The sequence below is a fragment of the Tiliqua scincoides genome, chromosome 2 (assembly GCF_035046505.1).
Source record: "Tiliqua scincoides isolate rTilSci1 chromosome 2, rTilSci1.hap2, whole genome shotgun sequence".
Classification (NCBI taxonomy): domain Eukaryota; kingdom Metazoa; phylum Chordata; class Lepidosauria; order Squamata; family Scincidae; genus Tiliqua; species Tiliqua scincoides.
Window position 1 is genome coordinate 147,848,906 of NC_089822.1, and position 20,927 is coordinate 147,869,832.

Genomic DNA, 20,927 nt, shown 5'->3' on the forward strand with positions numbered 1-20,927 from the left:
AGGCAGACAGAAATATAGACAGCACAGCAGGAGCATTCAATCCCTCCTGATGGGAGGCTGTAGAGCTACAGAGCTGCTAGGCAATGAGGGAATGATGAATATAGATTCCCAACTAGTTTAAGGATCAGGTGAGGAGAAAGAGAGCCGCATGGGGCCTGTGATAGTGGGGCTTGAAATACACCAATTCTGACCTATTCAGCCTTCCTGAGACAAAATAATTACCTGCTTACTGATGTTAAAAGGACACACAGTGAGTCCACATCACCACTTACCTCCATAAAGCACTCAGTGGTGGAAGCTGGCGACAATGGCCGTGTCAGTCTGACTTGTCTCATAAACAGCCAAGAAGTGCTTTGACCTAGTAGGTGGGCCTCTAAACTTAGAGGAGAGTTGGCTTCTCCCCCTCCATGCAGTCCCTCTTACCTTGTAGCCTTGGTTGATGCCATTGACGAACTGGGGGCTGGGTGGGTTCCAGGTGAAGCGAATGGTGGTGGAGTTGGTGGCCTCAGCCTGCACGTTCCCCGGGGACACAGTGGGAACTGTGAGAGGGGAAGTGGAAAGGAAGCACCTCAGGATGAGTGGGTGGGAGCGGTGGCCATTGGAGTCAGCACCATCTGCCTGTTTAGGTGGCCCTCTTTATGGCCACACCTTCTAAACCCAGAATTAAACTTCTCATTGTGAATCTGGGCTGTGAGACATGAGGTACCTAGCTTGCTTTAATCCTGCCCCCATCAGTGTCTTGCACCCTCAAAACACACTGCCTCCACAAGAATGTGTGTGCAGTAGGATCCTGTAAGTGTCCAAAATCTGCAGTGCCCCAGGTAAGCAACCAAACCAAGCCAATAACTTCTGTTTGGCAGGAGGTTATGTTTTTAGGTCCACTGGAGCCGCCTTTTAAACCCACTGGGTATATGGAGCCACTGTGCAGCCAAAAAAATCCAAACTTCCCCTTTCTCCCATGCCCATGACCCAGCAGCAAAACTTACCACCCTGGAGAGTCCACTCTGTGACTCTGGCACTGTAGACACCCAGCCCAGCACTATTATATGCAGCCACCTCAATCTCATAGTTGGTCCAAATTATCAGATCTTCAAGCAACAGGTTGTTGACATCAGCGTTGGTGATGTTCCTGAACTGGTAGCCAACAGGTAGGCCAGACAGGCAAAATCTGAACAAGGGACAACAGACAACGTATCAGATCTGGTATCTGATATCACCAGTAGGGGTGATATCTGGTATCACCAGTAGGGGTATTCACACAGTGTGGAAATCTTCTGCTCTTCCTGTATCAGACCAAGCAGTGGAAAATTCCAAAAGCAGAATGGAATCTTCCCAAAGTCACTCCTGGAGATATCAGGCTAGAAACCCATGCTTGTGCTCACCCACCTGATGATGTAGCCCTTGAGGATGCCATTCTGGTGGTTCTCAGGTGGGGGTTGCCACTGGATCATGATGGACTGGTTGGTGCGGCCACTGGCAATGACATTTTGCGGAGGTGCAGTGGGTGGTTCCTCAGGTAGGGAAACCCTGATGAAGGGAAGATAATTTAGGAGGCATGTTCTAGGACTGGCTCTGAGTTGGGCTCAATGGCTATAGCAACTAGTCCTGACCAGGCAAAAATAAATGCAGCCATGTCATGGTGAGTGCTCAGTTATTGTTCTGTGCACAGATATAGCCACTTCTCACTGTATTCACATTTGCTCACATCATTGCTCTCACATGTTGAAGAACACAAGGATCACGTCATCAGTGGTGGACCTGCCATTAAGTAAAAGGGGCAAATGCCCTGGGCGTAGAGCCTCACACGCCTCTAGGATTGTGCAGAAGCCTCACTGAGGCTCCCAATGCGGTTGGAAACCTACTTCTGGTTTGCGGGAAGCACAGTTTAAGATGTTGGGGAAGGCTTCTTTGATGCATCAGGAGGCTTCTTTGATGCATCCTGGAGTTGTGTGAGCCTCTGTAATGTTTTGGTGAGTGTGTGTGTGGGGGGGGTGGATTTGCACGTGGGGGTGGCAGCATCCCATGGGGGGGTCTTCACAGACCTTTGCCCTGGGGCACGGGGTTGGGGAGGTCCGCCACTACAGGTCATGTTAGGTTCTCTAAATGATCATGTCATGATCATGGGACCTACTGGTGGGTCGCAACCTGATTTTGGGTGGGTTGCCAAAGGGTGAGGCTATTGAAAAATCAGATACTGTAGCTGCTAACTGCCCTGCAAGGAACTGAGCTCCTGTAGTTTGCAAGCATGTGTACATACAGAGAGAGAATGTTTGAGGGTCTTTTTTTGGTTATTACTACTTATAAATGAACAAATATAATATTATTTCTTTCTAGATCTTTTTAAAAAGTCTGGTAAACCTAGGTGGGTCCTGAGAGAGTGCCATTTAAAAAAGTGGGTCCTGGTGCTGAAAAGTTTGGGAACCACTGCACTAGATACATAGACAATTATAAACCAATCAACTATAAACCATAGTTGATTATAAGATCCAATGTCTGGTCAGTCTACACTACATGCTATGTTTTTGCGTACAACCCACTTATTATAAAGAACCATACCAAGACAAACCCTGCTGCAGCTATGCCATCTGACACTCACAAATGATTAGTCTCTGATTACTTTTTAGATAGCTGAATTTCTTTTATTGTTATCTGGGATCTGTCCTGAATGGGGCCAAGCCACCCAGTGGTCCTCAGGGGACAGGAAGATGACCCAAAACCACAGCAATAAAGAATGTGGCCCAGTGGCAAGCAGGGGAGCTGTCCCATTGCCCTGATGATGGGGATGCTGTCTCTGTCTCATGTGGGGCGTATGTAGGGTGTGGGGAGACATCCAAACTGTGGAAGAGAGAATGTCAAGGAAAAGACATGCAGGATGTCATTCCAGCTCTCAGAGTGGAGCAGACTAAGAGGGCTGCCTAGAAGGAAGAGAAAAGGGATGCCTGAGAAATTCCCTCCCATCTTGACATTGGAGGTGTGAGGGAGGGGCCACCAGCCTACTAGACAACAGTACAGTGTTTTTCTGCTTTCAAGCTCTTGTTGACTGCCTTGGGGCTATTCAGTGAAACGTGGAATAGAAATGAAATAAACAGATCCAAGCCAGAACTAATGCTCATCTGCCCTTACCAAGTTGGCTCTCTCCCTTCCAAAATGAGCCCACAAGCAGCTGATCATCTTCAGTTCCATTCCCAATTCCAATGCTATCAGCCCCACCACCCATCCTGCAGTTACACCATCCCTGAAGCACCCATAGGTGATGTGCCCTGCTAACTGGGTAAGCGGCACTTTTTCAAGTGGCGCTCTTCTTATATTTGGCAGAGGGAGAATAACTGTCCCTCTTCACTTCAGCACAGTGTCCTTTCTAGTGGTTGCTAATATTTCTTCTGTATCTTTTGGATTGTGAACCTTTCTGCAACAGGGGATCATTTAGTTAGTGGATTTTTTCTCTGAAAACAGCTTTGCGAACTTGTTTTGTTGACCATTGGTATATAAATATTTTAAATTAATAATATGAATGTGTCTGCCTCACCTCTCAGTGTCCTTGCTGAACTGGCCTTTGCCCACATCATTGACAGCACACAGGCGGAACTGGTATGAGCGGGCAGGAACCAGGCCTCTCACAAGCACTGAGGTCACTTCAGGGTCCACGCTGGCCATGAGCACGGTCCAGGGAGCATCTGTCAGGCACACAGGAAGGCATAAAGAGGAATACTGTGGCAAGTGAGCAAGGAGGAAGAAGGGTGATGGAATGGGCTCTGTAAATTTTTTTTTCATTCCTATGCAGGTTCCTTTCTGCTAGAGTCCCATGGACTGGATGTTACCCAGCTTAACCTAGAGTATGAATAGACAGGCCCAAAATCTGGCAGTCAGATCTCAGGAATATGAAATGTCCCACAGTCTTTGGGACCAGGATCCAACCTCTCTCAGCTGCATTCAAAAGAACATTGCTTAACAGAGGGAGCCATTCTATTTTTATGGGGAGAACATGGCACATTCAAAGTCTGACTCGGGGTGCAGGAAGACAGCCCTTTTGACATTGGATAATCCTTTACTTCTGTGTAGTTACAGATTCACTTTAAATGCTGGGACAATGATGGCAACAGACTATCTGATACAAAGGCAGCCCAAGTCTTTGAGAATAAAACATCTCATGCAGCTGAGCTGTGATGAATCACAAAGTGGAAAAGCACTTATAATCAGCCTTGGCTAGAAGCCACAGACACACTTCAGAATGCCTGGGTTTATCATTGTCCCACTCCCATGAAGTCTTTCTCACATCACTTTTGTGATCTGCCACTAGCCCAGCTCTGCCTGCCTGTCTGCCATAGGAATGGCTTCTCTGGCTGCACCCTGGTGCCTCTGTATGGTAGGAAGATGCAGAGCCTTACTGTTCTCGGAGACCTCAAGGATGTAGCGCAGCAGTGGGCTGTTTCCATCAAAGGGTTTGGTCCAGGTCAAGTTGATGGCACGTTTCTCTACAGTACTCAGCATGCCAACAGGGTTTTCTGGAGCGTGGGGGAGCTGTCTAATGAGGATGATGGTAGAAGAGACTTATTTTAGAAGCAGTCAGTGGAGAGAGTGCCAATCAATGGGAAAAATAAGTCATCTGGAGAAGGTCACAGGGCACCAGACCATTTCTCAGGTCTACCTGTTATAAGCAGCAATTCTGGGTTTGATAGGAGTCAATAGCAGGCATTCTGCCTAATCACATGGTGTGGATAGATGAAAGGCACCAAAAGACTACAGTGGTCAAATCATATTGTGTTAAATAAACAGGGGTTGGGGTGACAGTGAGGATGTTATGTGTGAGGGATACAGAGAAACCACATATCCTACCTAGTCAGACCACATGCTGTGTTTTTTACCAAATAGCACCAACCAGGAGAGCAGTTACTACATCCCCATGAATTTTCAGGTTGGAGTTACCAGGCAGAACTGTTACCTTTCCATGTAGGGGGGTAGAGTCGATTTATCTGCAGGGGTTCTGTTCCCAGACCCCCTGCAGAAACTAAAAACCACAGATAACAAAATCTGCAGATTTTGGAGCCCACCTGAGCTCCAAAGGTCTTGCTCTGGTTGCCTCTGCTGGCTCTTCTGAGGCCAGTAGAGGCCGCACATGGCCTTTATGGGCCTCAGAATGGCCTTTGGAGGTCTTAGAAGGGTACTTCTGGTTCTCAGCTTCTAAGACCTCTGGAGGTCATTCTGAAGCCTGTAAAGGCCTTGCATGGCCTCTACAGGCCTCAGAAGAGCTACTGGAGGTGACGAGAGCATGGCTCAGGTCGTCTCTGGAGGATTCAGGTTGGGCCAAATTTGGTTCAATGTGGGTGTAGGGGACCCGTGTTGAGCCAGATCCACAGATATAAAATCTTTGGATAAGTAGGCTCAACCTGTATGTCCAGCAGCATGACAATTGTTTTAGCAGTGGTGTGATCCCACATTGTTGGAGTGCAATTAAATAATGTGACAATGCAGACAGGTCCATTTTGTGGGAAAGAACCCTGTGATAACATTATTCATGTGTTTGCCTGTACAAAATAGAACCACACCATGCTTGAGATGCTCCCATGCTTCTCAGCCTGTCTATGGGTGCTGCCTGGATGTTTGAGATGTTCCCATGCTGCTGGGTATGCATGTGAATGGTGTCTGAATGCCTCTCAGGAATTTAGTGTAACATGGGAGAGAAGTGGGGTTGGAGGACAGTTGCAGAGTAGGTCTAAAAGAGAAGGGAAATTTATGGAGATTCCACAAGGACAGGAGAACAGACTCTGCTTGGTTTGTGGCCAAGTAATTTCTGCAACAATTTCATCCAAATGAGTGCTTTGTTCAAGAGGACATGCAGTCACTTCTTTGGGAGACCCAATCACTCCTCAACCTCCTCCTTCATGCATTAGGATATGTCGCCCCTCACCCGGTAGGAGATAGTGCCTAAAGATTTGGTCCTTACCGAACTCGCAGGTGGGCACTGCGAGAGTCATTCCCTCCAGCAGACACCACTTGACAAGTGTAGGTGCCAATGTCACCTGACCAGGTCTGGGCAATGTGTAAAGTGCCTGTGTTGTCCAGTTGCAGGCGTGGTACACTCTCTACATTCAGCGTTATGCCATCCTTCTCCCACACGTGCCTGGAGCAATACAATGAGATGAGGAATGCCTCTGCATGTGATCACTTTCTTTACACCCTCACCCTGCCCACTTTCCCCCGTCTCCCCAAATTGAAACTCCAAAGTCCCAACCCCTAAAAGCCAAGCCTGAAAGAATTATTATAATGCCTCTTATCTTGCTGAGCTGACTACAGCTGCCTCATTCTCTGAAACAATTCACTTTTGCAACTACTGTACTGTGACACAGGGTCCCTCAGAAGCTTATCAAGCTGTCTCCTATAAGAAGGTCAGCAGTACAGTACCTGGAAAAGCTTTCCTGAGAAGCAGTTTGCTCGCCACTACTAATCTTCCCCTCTAATGCACAGTTGCAGTGGGATGTTAGGTGTGCCTTAGGGTTCACTCTCATTACACTCAGGACAACAAGGACCCAACAGGTCTGGCCAGTACCCCATGTGGATTGAGTGATGGCCCAATCCCACCTGGTCCGTGCACTAATGGAACTTGCGTTCTGGCAGTGCAAGGCCCTTTGCAGTGGCTCAAAAACCTGGCCGCTGTTGTGCACTTCTAGTCCACTGCTGCAAATGGGCAAAGATGCAGTGCATGTGCCAGTAGCTCCTGTAGGCTCCACTGCTCTTTGTAAGTTGGTGGTGGGGGTGTGTTGTGGGTGGGGAGAGGAATGGCGAGTTTCAGGGCAGTTTGGGAGAGGGCAGGGGGCAGTTTAGGGGAGGGAGGGAGTGGATCCCAGCAGCACCAACATGCACCAGAATCCCATCCCCTCTTTTCAAACCTGCCCTGCTCTGTTTCTCTTCCTGGATTTATACCAGCTATATAGTTGTCATAGATCTGAAGAAACCCATAGATCAGCAGAATGTCTATGTAGAGGTAAGTAGAAAATATTTTTATTTGCGTCTACTAGGCCTCCTGATTGCCCCACCTGCATCATTCTTAGGGAACAGGATTGGGCTATGAGTGTCCTAGAATGTGCCCCATACAATGCACAAACATTTCACAGCAGATGGGCAGAAAAAGAGCTTGCTGACCTTATGGCTACAAAAACAGCCTTGTGAATTTATGTGCAATGACTGGGAAAATCTCAGAAGCAGGGCAGAAAGCTGAGCAGTCCTTGGTGACCTGCATAGATCTTTGTTATTTCTCATCACCAACAGAAGCAGAATAAATGATGCAAACTAAGTAAATATAGACACATTTGATTTGCATAACAGAATACATGTTGCAGAATTCAGCTTTTCTTAGTGCAGGGGATGCACACAGCCCTGTTTATCAACGCTTTCTCTTCTCAGCACCAGTATCTTCTGATACAAGGTCGTCACTGGAGTCCAAGACAAAGGTTCCTCGTGACATTGTTCCTTCACACCAAATTAGGGAACACAACAGTTCTATTTCAGCACAATCACTAAACTGGGCACCAGATGGCAATGTAGGCTTGTGGTTTTTATACAGGTGTTCCTTGCATTACTTTTCCCTGTTTGTGTTCTTAGGGACAAAGAGAAGTGGCTGGAAGATTCCTGGTTTTATATACAGTAATGCTCCAATGTGAATCCTCAATATGCATATTGGGTAAACGTGAACTTGACTATTCTCAGGTCATAAAGATGGCCAGATATTGGTTACCTCTCCAGCATTCAACCTGTACAAAACATGGTGCCAAGACTCAAACCTGAGCAATGCCATGCTAGCAGAGGCCAGGAGATGACCAAGCAAGGCATTAACAGTCCACTTTTTATGTCCCAGGGCTGAAGTCTGACATTGAAAATGCCCCTGGAACTTAGCAGTGGTTCCAATGATGAATTTCAAATTTAAAAAGAGCCCTGAAGCAAGAGCATTTATCCATAAAAAGATGTTCCATACCTTTGAGGATCTTGGGAAATATGTCCTCTCACTGCTCACTAAGCAGTACCTTGACTGTTCCTTGGAGCTGGCAGTATCCCTCAGCTCCAATCAGATGGGTTTGTATTTCTCTCTCCACCTCTCCTTCCCCAGCTTGTGCTCTAAAGGCTGCTAGATCCACTGATACCTTCTGCCCTTCCCACACTTCCTTCTTTCTCATCAATGTCTCCCCACATGGGACTGGACCTGCCACATACCGGACTATCACGCTGGGGTCATGAGTCACTCCACAGGTCATAGAAGCTTTGGTGCCTTTGATGACACTCTGATCCTGAGGTGGATTGGTAATGTGCGTCCGGGCTGCAGATACAGAAAAACAGAAGGCAAGCAGAGACAGTCAGAAACTGGAAGGAACTGGTACGGGGCAACAGAGCGGGTGGCTGTGCCAAGCCAGTGGTCACTTTGATCTGCTCAGCTCAGCTCCCTTTTTTGTACAATTACCTTAAAGTCCCAATGAAAAATATGGGAATTGCAACAATCATACCACAGCATGACCATTTCATGGTCTCATAAAACCGTGCATTTGAAAAGGGTCTAAATACAATCTCTAATCCAACCCGCAGCTGCAAAGCAGAATCAACTACTCACCTGCTCCCCACACATCAACTGGCACAATCCAGAAGTTGTTTGGTAGCACAGGTGGAAAACTGGCAGTTTCAAATTCAAGTCATTGCCACAGGAGAAGGGAAGAGGCTCATATATGGAACGCTTATGCTATGATAAGCATGTGAATAAGTTCCAGTGACTCTTGTCTTCTACAGAGGGTCTAGGTTTAGCCCAAGAGGCAGGATAAACACTGAACTAAAATAATAATAATAAATCCACCCTTATAATCCTGGAGCATGCTTGTCACCCAATGTAGGTTTTCTCAGGAGAGTATTATTCCCAATATGACCAGCAGGGGGCACTGATTCACCCCAGCCTTGTGCCTGGCAGACCTAATTACAACTGTTCTATTAAACCAGGGGTCTCCAAACGTTTTGGCCAGAGTGCCGCATCAAATATATGGTGTGGTGTGGAGGGCCAGAAAAAAATTTAAATATAAAATTTAAATAAATAAATTAGAGATGAAACTTAGATGAGTGAATAAATGAATGAACGGGCTCATTCATTCCACCTCTCTGGCCCTCAGAACACTCTTCAGACACAATCAGAGCACAGTTCTGGTCATGTTCATGAGTGGGTCAGAGGCTTTCAGGGGACAAGAGGTTGGCCGCAGGCCAAAAAGAGGCTTGCTGTGGGCCGCATCAGGCCCCTGGGACGGGGTTTGGAGACCCCTGTATTAGACAAAGTTTGAGCTGCTTTGAAAGGTGATGGAGATGCCCTCAAATCAAATTTGACATCCACAGTCCACATGCGCCAGTTACTTTACATTGCACTGGTCCTGTGCCTGGCTGCATTGCAGGCTGATTAGGAAAAATAAAGTTAGTATTTTGCCCATGCACTAGCACTCCCCCCTCCTGCAACTCTTTAATATTTGTTTTGCAATAAATACTGTATTTGGATGATTCCCCCAACATGCCCCTAACAAATATGACTGAGAGGGTCAAACTACCAGTGACATGGGAGTAACTGCATCGCCCAACATTTCCCCCCCCCCAATTTTTCCTTTTACTCAAATGCAGCCATGGGTGGTGCATGCATCTTGTATATATGCATGCATGCCAATTTGCTTGGGCAGCAGCAAGGAAAAGGGGCTGCTAAAACTCTTCCCCTGCAATGTTTTCCTGATAGAATGTTTCAACATCCACTCTGCTTTAAGTCTTGTGCAGAGTAAAACTAAGCACCCACACCTGTCCCTGCTGCTGCCCAATACTATGACCCAAGCCAGAAGCGGCAGTCAAATTCAGAGCAAGCGCTATCCTGGTCCAAAAGCCTAGGATGCACTAGCTAGCATGAGTGCTGGACCAAGACCCTATCATCCAGGAGCCTCTTCCAGTAGGGACCCCTGAGCGGGACACCCTGAAGCAAACGTGAACCTGATTTCCTCTGCATCAGGAGTGTTGTAATCCCCCCAAATCTGTTCACTCCTGAAAGCCAACAAAGTAGGTGTGAATTAACGGTGACAGAATGCAAAGTGCCAAGTGCCTGTCTACCCTTTTCAGGCTCTCCGCTGCCACTATGGAGGCTAGGAAGGGGAATGCGACTCAGAAGGCTGAATTGCTTGGAGCTATCCAAGACCCTGCAAACCTAGAACAATCTTACATGCTACTCTGACTGAATGATTGAGGCTGGCTACCCACCCACCCCCCTCATCTTGTTCCTCGGATTCCCACTTTCAATTAGAACAGAAAACTAAAGAAAATTGGTAGTCCACCCCCCCCCCCCATTTAAGGAAAAGAAAAACATTTGGACAGTCAATCACAACAATCTCCCACATCAAAAGGAGTTTGGTATCAGTGTGCTGAAAATGTGGGGGATAAGATAATGAAGCAGTCAGATTCAGCTTCTGGTGAAAGAAATTAGCAGAAGAAATTAGCAGGGTATCTCAGTGAATGGATGCACAGTACTGATGGGGTAAATTCACTGCAGGTGAGGAAAACAAAAAAGATTGAAAGAGGATCTAAAAAGGATAAGGACTAGGAAGAGAGAGAGTGTGAGACTTCTGTCCAGACTTGTGTGAAAAGATTATGCCTCTTCAAGGAAGCACAAAATTGTGTACTAAAACAAGGAAGTGGAGCACAATGGCAAGTGCATTCAGTCTATTTTGTGTTGGTACGAGCAACATGTTGTGCAAAAATTTATCAGTCTGGATGCACATACAGAGGATGCTCATTACCTGATGACTGCAAAGACATGTGATGATTTGCACATGTGAAAAAGCCATCAAGGATCTCACACCATGGAGAGGAGGACTACCATTTCACCCAATGTCATCTCAAACTTTGCAGAGGAATCCATTCATACATACTGTTGTGCGATTCTACCCACTGACATTTGTCAGTGCAAACTCCTCTAGGAACTGGCAAACAAAGTGAAGGACATTTCATTTCTGAAGAATTCCTCCAACTCCCACCATGAGCAAAGAACGAACACTTCACAGGCTCTTCCCTCCTCTTGGTTCCACAACATCTGTAATGTTATGCTGCATTATACAGTGGCAGTGCCATATAGAGAGGCCCTATAGAGCCAGCTGCCTGCAGAGCAGGAAGCTAATAGAAGAGGCACCTTACCCCAGACAACAAGCTCAGCAGATGCCTCATCAACACCTCGGGAATTAGTGGCCAAACAAGTGTAGCTGCCAGCATCTGAGATCCGTGTAGGACTGATGAGGAGGCTTCCTGACTCCAGCAATGTAAATCGAGGAAGTTGCACTGAACCGCTGGCAAGGATTCGCTCACCTGTAGAAGAAAGAGGCAGAGTTTTGTTGTTGGGCCAACAGTCCTCACCTTCACGGGTTTTGCATTGCAATGGAAGCTATCTCCACCGCAATAAGCCTCAAAGACCTAAACACTAATCCTGACCTCAGCTCTTCTCTGTCATTCTGTAAACCACACAGTAAAATCAAGGGAGAAAGAAACTGCAGACCTTGGGAGGAACTCCTTCTTCACATGCATTCAAAGGGTATGCTGCAATCTAAGGGCGCAATCCTATCCTGTGCTGGAACAGGCAAGCCAAGAGGCTTGCACTGTATCCAGCGCAGGATTGTGGCCATAAGCGGCTCAGCCAGAGGCAAGGCAGAAACATTTCCCCTTACCTCCGGGTAAGGGCCGCTTGTGCCTATGGGTCTCCTCGGATTTGCGTGCGCGGAGTCACTTTAAGCCACTCCATTATCCCTGGGAACAGGGGTTGGGATCTGGCATGACTGCCAGATCCCAGCCTTGCCTCCTACTCCTCACCCGCCCGCCCTCCCCCCCCCCGCTCAGGAACGCCTCCCTCCCCCCTCCTTTCTTCCTTGCGTTGGCCCAGCCGAGTCTACACAACTTGTGAGGAGGAAGCCAGTAAAGAGGCTTGCGTTGGCCTCTGCAGGTCGGCACTTCTTTGAGCGCTGGTCCACCTTCCTCCTGAGGAGGTGCAAATGTGCCTTATGGCACATTTGCGACCCTCCTGGGCTGGCGCAAAGGACTTGTGTCAGCCCGTGGGCGGCTTTGAATTGTGCCCTAAGTCAGCCCTACAGCAGATCATAAACACTTTGATTTGAACAGGAGTGCAGCCTGGGGGTCTAGGTCTATAGGTCCTGACTGAGCAGCATCAGCAGTTGTGTGTGCAACTTAGGTTGCAATCCTAACCACACTTTCCTGAGAGTAAGCCGCATTGAACAAAATAGGACTTACTTCTGAGTAGAACTGGTTAAGATTGTGACCTTAGTATTGGTATAGTAAAGTGGGTTAGGGCAGGTCCAAGAAACACTGAGGTAAGAGCACAGGGCTGAGGCTCTAAATCAGGTTAGTGTCATATCCTCCTCTGATCCTTGAGCAGATTGTCTCCTGCACTTGTCACCAGATGCATCAAGGACTAAGTTCCTCCTCCATAACCTGTGTCCTCCACCACTCCCATGTGCAGGGAGCTCAGACAGAGCTCATAGAAACAGCTGTGGTAAGTGGCAAGGGAGGGAATGTAATTTTGCTAAGGCCTGGCCTCAAGAAGTTCACTTGCTTTTTCAGAAAGGTTGTTCTTTCGATACAGTCTGAGGTACTGTAGAGTCTCCGCACCTTTCCTCCCCACTTCCTGTGCCTGTTCTCTTATACAAGGGTTTGCATCTGGGAGAGACCAGCCTTTCTGACTGAAACTTACTGATCTCTAGCACAGGTGGTCAAAGTCACAAATGGTTTATTGCAGTGGTATTCAAACTGGGGCGTCGCGACGCCCCAGCATGTGGGTCCTGGCCTCTGCCCCCTTAAGGGGCGGGGGCAGCCAGGAGACAGGGGGAAGGCAGCAGCGCGATGCTCAGAGGGGCTATAGGGGCTTGGACGCACTTGCCCAAGCCTCCTGCAGCCTCCTGGGGGTGTGGGGAGCCCTGCACAACCTTTAGCAGGACTCCCCAGGTCAGAAAAAGTGAAAGCGGAGCGATCACGCCCCGCTCAGCAAAACCGGAAGTGGAGCACAATTGCTCTGCTTTCTCTTCTGGTGGGGCTGCAGGGACTGGGGTGCACCCTCCAGTCCCTGCAGCAGCCGTCCCTGTGCGAGCGCCTGCAGGGTCCCCCAGGTCAGGGAAAGGGAGAGTGGGGTGATCACGCTCTGCTTTTGCCTTCCCCCTGCCCCTGCCGGAGAGTTTGAACACCACAGGTTTATTGGATGAGCCACTTACAGTATAATTCTATGCATGTCTACTCAGAAGTAAGTCTCATTGTTTTCAATGGGGTTTACTCCCAGGAAAGTGTGTATAGAATTGTGGCCTTAAAGTGGAAGTAGAAGAGGGCTACCCATTATACATCTGGTCATAGTTATCAGTGTGAAGTCTACCACAAGCAGTTTGAGTTCATGACATCAGGGACACTGAGAAATAGGCACAAGAAGGTAGTTGTAAGGAATGAACAGTCATATCTGGGGCTAGGAGATAAACAGCAGGTCTGACATAGAAGCAGCCCATGTCAGCCAGGGGAACAGAGGAGATGGAGAGACTTTTGCGAGCTAGTTCCTGCTCCTCTGTTTCTGCTGTGGTCCAGTGAGGGAGACTGATTAAGAGTCAGGATGGACTATCCTGCTATTTTTTTGCTGGTTTTCTTGTCTAACTGTATTTTCATTCTAATTGCAAGCCATCTTGGGCGCTAAGTGGAAAGGCAGCAAAAAAAAAATTCTTTAACAGAAGAAAGTAATAATATACACACCTGATCCCTATAACTAGCTTTGTAAAAATCCTTAGTAATTTCCCAACTCACCATTACCTTTCTGCCAGGTGATGGCTGGTCTGGGAGCCCCTGAGGTCTCACAGCTGAGAACCACGGCCATTCCATCAATCACTGTGCTGTCCAGGGGCCCTTTGGTGATGTTTGGGGCAATACCTACAGTGGGGAAAAAGGCAGGGGAAATATCCCTGGGAAGGATTCTAGAAAGACAAGAAGTAAACACAGTGTAATGTCCTTTTTCCTTCCCACCCCCTGTACACACTGCTGCAGCTTAATCTCAGATGGAAAAAAAGTCAAAAGAAACAGTAAGGAACCCCAAATAAGCCTCCAGTCCAGGTCACATCTAACTCACTGCCTGCAATGAGCAGTTTGCTGTGCTCTGATCCCCCTCACGCAGTCTCCCTCCTCACCAATCCAGAATGACTCTGAATACTGAAGAAGTGGGTAAGGACGTTTTAAAGTCCACTACTACAACTGTAGCGCTGCAGTATCTTTAGGTAAAGGTAAAGGACCTTTTAATGGTCATCTATTTTGCTGTCTGAAATAGAGAATCTCCTATTTATGAAAGCACTATACTGCTTCACCAATATTGGCCCACTTCCCACTCCTCAGGCTAATGCTCCTCAAAGAAACACCCACACTTCCCAGTACCTTTTAGGACCTGTGACTAGAGGATCCATCCTGCTCCCTACAGCACACCAAATGGGAGCATTGCCATTGCAAACTGATTGCCAGGCTCGACTGTCTCTCCACTTGCTGCAACAAGACTTCCCTATCAACTCCTGCTTCTTGCCGTCCATCACCACCTACTGGTAGTCTTGTGAAGAACACTGGGAGGGGGCCTGCCAAGAACTTTCAAGCAAAGCAGTTGCTGACACCTACTGGTAACAGCCAGGTACGTGGAAGACTGCACCTCTCCAGCAGCATTGCGGACAAAGCACTGGAACATGCCCGTATCATCTGGCACCAACCCACTGATCTGCAGGCTCCCATTGAGAAGAAGCTGGAATCGAGCGAGCTTCTCCACTTCAAGCAGCACTGCATCCTTGTACCAGAACATGCTGGGAGGAGGAATACCTGTAATGCAAACATACATTCTTTCTTTGTTTCTTTGTTTCCTCCTTCCTCAATGGATTTCTCATCTGTGGATCCTGCATTTGAAGTGTGTTCATACACTTACATGAATGTATCTGGCCTACCTCTGTACACCCAGACTCCAGTGAATATCCTTCCCTATACAAACCCACAAACGCCTAGCTTCTTACTTCATGTGTCTCACTCAGAAAACATTGTCCTTTGGAGTTAAGCTCAGACCACACCAGTATGGAACAGACACTCCAAAAGGCCTTTGGGGCAATGGACATCAAGGAATGTTCAACACTGATGGGTTTTGCAACAATACTGCAAAAATTCCCTCTGCTTCTCCCTTCTCGAAGTCCTTGGTCAAATGTACCAGCAACATGTCAGAGTTGCCTGAAATGATGCAACGGATTTAAAAATTCCAAGTAAATGTAGCATCTTTTGACAAAGCAATAGCAGAATGAAGGAAATGTGGGACTACAAAGGACTTCCAAGTCTCATTAGTGTAGAAAGCATGTATAGCATCGAAGAAACAATGGAACCAAGCCTCATCCCATCAAATACGGTTAGCAGCATGCTGTTTTTATGATGATTTAGTGATGATGCCTTAAGAAAATTCTTTGAGAACTCAGTAATCTGGCCTAACTATTCTTAGAACATGGCTGCTAATTCTTAACTTCAGGCTTGTATCTTGCAATTTAAACTCACAGTTGCTTCACAGGCAACTTTGGAACTGATTCAGGATGCTCTGTTCCTTTCACATTCAGTATAAACATTGACATTTCAGCTGTGAGTGCCATTCAGCAGTGGGCTCCTGTTTTTGGTCGCCTGAAGACTCAGGCAGATGTCAGTGTGCCACACTTGTTTTCTCCAGATTGTCTTTTCAAGATTAACTCTGCAACTTGTTTTGGTAGAAACTGGCTTGTTTTTACATGCAAGTTTAAAGCGGAGAAAAAAGGAAGAGAAGCAACATGTGAATGGTAAGCAGCTTCCTCTCCCGTTTCTGCCTCCACATTGAAATGACCCAGATTTAGTTCTCTGGAAAACTGTTTGTTAGGATTGCAATTGCTTGTTAGGATTGCAAAGGCATGGGCTGTAAGAAAGCCCCTGTCTCAAACCCTCAAAAGCCACTGCCGGTAGACTATACGGAGCATGATGAAACGATGGTCTGGCTTAGTATAAGGAAGACTGATACAGTCAAGTTTCTAGCAGAGTGTGCTAGAATGGCATAATCATAACTACCCTGGTTTGGCCTATTCCAAGAAGCTGGACTAGATTATTAGGAAACTCTCTTGTGAGTTAGAGAAAATTACCTTTCGCTTGACATGGAATCTGCACCACTTTCTCCATCTCAGCTGTGATGTGTCTCTCTGGTTCCTTGGTGAACTGGGGTGGCTCTGTAAAATAGAACCCTGAAAGGGAGACTGGCCAAGCTTCATTCCAAACAATTAGCTGAACTCCCTGTTGGTATAGGGTTTGTTGATGCCTGTCAACTCCAATGATATTTCATTAGGTTCATTGGCAGGGATCCAACTATACCAGAACCCAGTGAAAAATTCCTAGACTCTTTGCACTCTGATCCTATGCACGTGTTGCGCCTGGACCTGCTTCCTTCCATTCCTCCTTTGCCTGTTCCCATCCTTACCCAGCACGGAGAGGTAGGCCCCCCGGACCACAGAGGGTACACTGCTACTGCGCAGCACAGCTTCACATTCATAGTAGCCACTGTCGCTCAGTGTGGGGTTGAGGATAGTCAGACGGCGGTTGTAGTCACTGATGCCACTGGAGACTGGCACCCCGCCCTTCTTCCAGATGATGTGCAGCTTGATGAGTGGCCTGGTTAGCAGAGAAGCCTGTGAGGGGGGAGACCCTTTGCATGGGGCCAGTGTCACTGGAGAACCGACAGGACCTCAAAGACCTCTACAGTCCAAGGGACCTCATACCCAGTACTCTAGTTTCCCTTTAAAAAGGCATACAGGTAAACACAAGGTGACCCTGAAGGCAGGGATAAGTCTCTTCTTATGGGTATAACATGACAGACCCCTGAGGCCAATCACTGTTGCTGTGAATCATTATGTGATCAGGAGAATCCTTTTCACAAACAGGTTTTATTGTGTGAGGGGACCTTTGTGGGTAAGACAACAATGTGCCAAGTTCACAACCACACCTGAACCTTAATAGTCTAAAACAGACTAGTTTCCAGATCATAGCTTAGTACCCATGAATTTGATGCTCCAGCTTACTTCTGGGGAGGTCACAAAAGACAGGGCAGAACACTTTGTGAGTCTGATGCTGCACTGACAAAGCAGGCTTGCAACTGATCACACAGTCAACATCACAGTTCCATACAGCTATATACTGATTAAATATTCTATGGCAGCTATACCTCCCAGGCATTCACAACTGCAAGACACGAACTGCAGAACCTGTCAGGCAAGTAGAGACTCACCTGGCATTGGCTACGCACTCCAAGGTCACCTCCGAGGTGCCAGCAACTATGCTGGTGTTACGTGGTGGAATGATGATGGTTGGGGCAATGGGATCAGCTGGGCCACCTATATCTGAGAGAAGAATGAAGCGGGGTTGGCAACCCCAGACATTGACTCATGCACCAGACAAAAACATTCCCAGGATACGTCTCTGCAAGAGGGGTACACCCTCGACGCACCTCTCCCTCTCCTTTGGGTTGAATACTGCTGAGAAACACCAGGCTTTCCTGAACCAGGTGATGGCACCAAGAGTAAGTAGCCGTGATCTCAGTAACCATTTCATTTGATTCAAAATGCGGGTGATGAGTCTTCATCCTGTGATCAAGATCCACTATTTTCACTGACCTCTCCCAGCATACATAGCCATCCCATCCCACCAGCCCTCTGGAATCACTACCATGCTTCTGCCAGTTGGTCAGATGTTCATTATCCTATTCTGCCACATTAATTTCTCTCAAACTCTCTATACCATCTACTTCCATGACCATTCCTGCTAGGAATCTCCTTATAACCACCAGTGCAATCAGGACTCACCTATGACAGAACCCAGGGCTGTGTATTTGTCATGATTTGGTGGGAACACCAAAAAGACCAGTCTCAGCAGAGTGTGCTATTGGTTATACAACATGCAGCGCAATTCTATCTTGCGCTGAAACAGGCAGGCCAGGAAGTGATGTTACGTGAAAATCCCCTTTTCCCTTTTAAGTTGTGATTTTATATCTGGTTATGTTATTATGGACTAAAATATCATACAGGCCAAACCTCTCATACAGGCCACAAAGCAGTCACAAGCTCATGGTGACAACATCCCCCTCCCTAGGGTTAACAAGTTTGGAAGAGCAAATCATTGTTTAAATGTCTACTATTCCATGTATTGTTTTAACCCAATCACTGTGTCTCCTAATCCAATCACTGGTTATGCAAACACATTAAACTTCTCACACAGGCCAAATTCAGGTAAAGTCACAAGCTCATGGTGACATCATCCACCTCTCCAGGGTCAAGGAGTCTGGCATAGTATTGTTTACCATATGTAGATTTGAACTACGGCATTTACTGCGTATTGTGTAAGTTCCCCTAGCTAGGAAGCCAGCCATTAGACACATTGAATTTTGCTGATAAAGGACATCCTGACCGCAAACACCCTGGTGGGTGGCAGTTTTCCCCCAGCTCAGTGCCCAGCCCATCTCAGTCACACAAAAAAACCCTTTTAAGAGAGGGCTTCGCCTCATGCTCGCTCTCTCTGGCTGCCCCTCCAAGGCAGAGGTCCTCCTCCCAGGACTTCCCCCTCCATCCATCTGCTCCTCAGGACAGGTAACTATCTTGCGTTCTGGAACTCTTTCCCCTCTTTCTTTCCCACCTATTTCTCCCCTTCTCTCCCCATCTTTAGTTAGCAACTGAGTTTGGCAGACTAGGGACCCCTAAAATCCTTCCCTACAAATTTCCCTTTTCCTAATTTCCTCGGATGCACCGAATACATGTCACATGCAACCACCATAAGCTAGGTACACTTTTCAAGTACTAGAACCAAGAAATGTGCATTATGTTTACCTTTGTGCTTTTGTATTAAAATTATAATCTTTTATTAGAAGTCATCTTTCTCCCAGTCTCCTCCTTAAGCTAAAAAAGGAATTTCTCTGCATTACGCCGCCTTGTTATCCAGCCTGCGATCCTGAGGTTCCAATAAGGGCACTGTAATTATTCCCCTATATAAAGCAGCCCTTTTGGTAACAGTGGCTAAGCTGGAGGTAAGGGGAAACTCTTCCCCCGGGTAAGCCACTGCAGCCCCAATGGGTCTCCTTGGACTTGCACCATCTCCGGTGGTGACATAAATCAGAGGAGAGCAGAGCGGCTTGTAGCCGCACCATGCTGCTCAGGAACAAGGGCTAGGAACCGGCACATCTGCTGGGTCCCTGACCCGCCGCCTGTTCCCTGGCCTCCTGCCCCTGGGACTGCCCTCCCCCGCCTTCTTCCCGCCCTCCCCTGCCCCGAAACACCTCCCTCCTGTCTCCTCCCCACCCACCTTGGACCCCTGCATTGGCTGAGCTTGGCCAATGCAAGCCTCCCTGCCTGAGTTGGTGCAGAGACTGGATTCAGCTTCCATGGGCTGGCACACATCCCTGCACTGGCCCAGCCAACTCTACAGGAGGCGCAAACGTGCTTTACGCAAGTTTGTGACCTTCCTCGGCTGGCGCAAGGGACTTGTGTAGGCCGAAGGGCAAGTCTGAATTGTGCCCTTAATTACCTAAGAATCTCAAGGGTTTTTAAAAATAAGTTTCTAGTCCTTATGTTTGGGAAGACAGGCCTGGAAAAATGCCTAGTGAAATCTCAGAAATCAATACAGCTGATGAATAATAATATTTTTTTGTGTTCAGGAGGTAGAACGTCAATGTCCTTGCATGTAGTTAATAGAAGCAATGTAAATTTATTTTTAATGCAAAGAGTAAACAATATAGGCTACATGCTGTTTCAAATACCTGCCCTGTGTTTTTTTCTCATAGTTGGCCTGTCTCCACTTGGCACAACATCTGCAGGACTTCACTGAAACCCCTCTCCTACAATGGATAGCACCAACCCTGTTGTACCCAGCCAGTCAAGATTGGTCAGCCAGTATTGCAGGCACTTAGCAGGGACTAGGCATAGCAGCTACTCTGCTTTGCTCATCTGTTCCTGTTCCTCAACCACCCAACCAGCTCAACGCTTCCCCTTACCCCTGTTCTGCTCTTGCCCCCTCTGGCACTCATTGTCATTACAGGTCTTCCTTCCTGACTATTCCTCAGTGTCAATCAGTAAGCACAGCAGAACCCGCCCCTTCCTGGTGCTCCCATTCTGAATGAGGATGTGGCAACAGAAATAAGAAACTGCCCATTCACACATTTCTGCCTGCAAGACTGATTCAAATCTCCCACAAGGCACATGATGGTGTGAACAAGAGAAGCATTGTGGGGAAAAGTATCAGACTTTTGTTGATAGCAATTTATCTATGGAGATGGAACTCATGAGGTCTTTACCAACACAAGAAGGCAAAGATGTCTTACATTACAGAATAATGCCTTATTCCTCCCTGCACAACTCTACAGCTTTTAAGCCTCAGAGGAACAGTATGATCCAGTACCCACCTCAACCATGAAATGCGGCTGCGTTCTTCCACCTGCTCTTGATCCCCAGATGGGCATCAGCAGGTGGCAATGGAGAGGAAAACAGAGAGAACGGAGCAACAGCAGTGGCAGCAGCAACAGGATAAGTACATAGAGCAAAATAATTGCAGTGATAAACCCCCCTCCCCCTCGTGTGTTGGCTGGGATCACAAGGTTGCTGATATAGCTGAATCCATAAAGGCATACACTATCGTGTTTATTGCACACTGAGGTACGGCACTCCAGATTAATGGGGCAGGAACAGGGAGGGGGGATATAAAGCCAGGTTCAGAAGGCATAAAACAGCTGTGAAGTAAACATCATCTGGAGGGACTGAGGAATCACAGGGCTGATTCATGTGGATTTCATGGCTTGGCTGGGAGGCAGAATGCAAGGCCATTCCCAAAGAACTGAGCGTTATGGGAAAGTG

The 20,927-nt window shown here is 47.4% G+C and overlaps 1 protein-coding gene across 5 annotated transcripts in view; it reads right to left on the reverse strand.

The window, feature by feature from the left end:
- The window catches only part of SDK2 (sidekick cell adhesion molecule 2), a 357,514-nt gene that overhangs the window by 57,815 nt on the left and 278,772 nt on the right, over window positions 1-20,927 (reverse strand). For 3 of the 5 annotated variants that reach the window (XM_066618343.1, XM_066618340.1, XM_066618342.1), the window contains exons 6-18: window positions 17,321-17,432; window positions 16,517-16,707; window positions 16,185-16,268; window positions 14,674-14,868; window positions 13,825-13,947; window positions 11,179-11,346; window positions 8,203-8,305; window positions 5,942-6,118; window positions 4,386-4,522; window positions 3,527-3,674; window positions 1,387-1,527; window positions 987-1,168; window positions 424-539 (exon numbers count right to left, since the gene is read on the reverse strand). In XM_066618343.1, coding sequence (XP_066474440.1) covers window positions 424-539; window positions 987-1,168; window positions 1,387-1,527; window positions 3,527-3,674; window positions 4,386-4,522; window positions 5,942-6,118; window positions 8,203-8,305; window positions 11,179-11,346; window positions 13,825-13,947; window positions 14,674-14,868; window positions 16,185-16,268; window positions 16,517-16,707; window positions 17,321-17,432 — 1,877 coding nt within the window. The remainder of the gene's footprint in view (window positions 1-423; window positions 540-986; window positions 1,169-1,386; window positions 1,528-3,526; window positions 3,675-4,385; window positions 4,523-5,941; window positions 6,119-8,202; window positions 8,306-11,178; window positions 11,347-13,824; window positions 13,948-14,673; window positions 14,869-16,184; window positions 16,269-16,516; window positions 16,708-17,320; window positions 17,433-20,927) is intronic. The other 2 variants (XM_066618344.1, XM_066618341.1) reach the window with 1 other exon arrangement.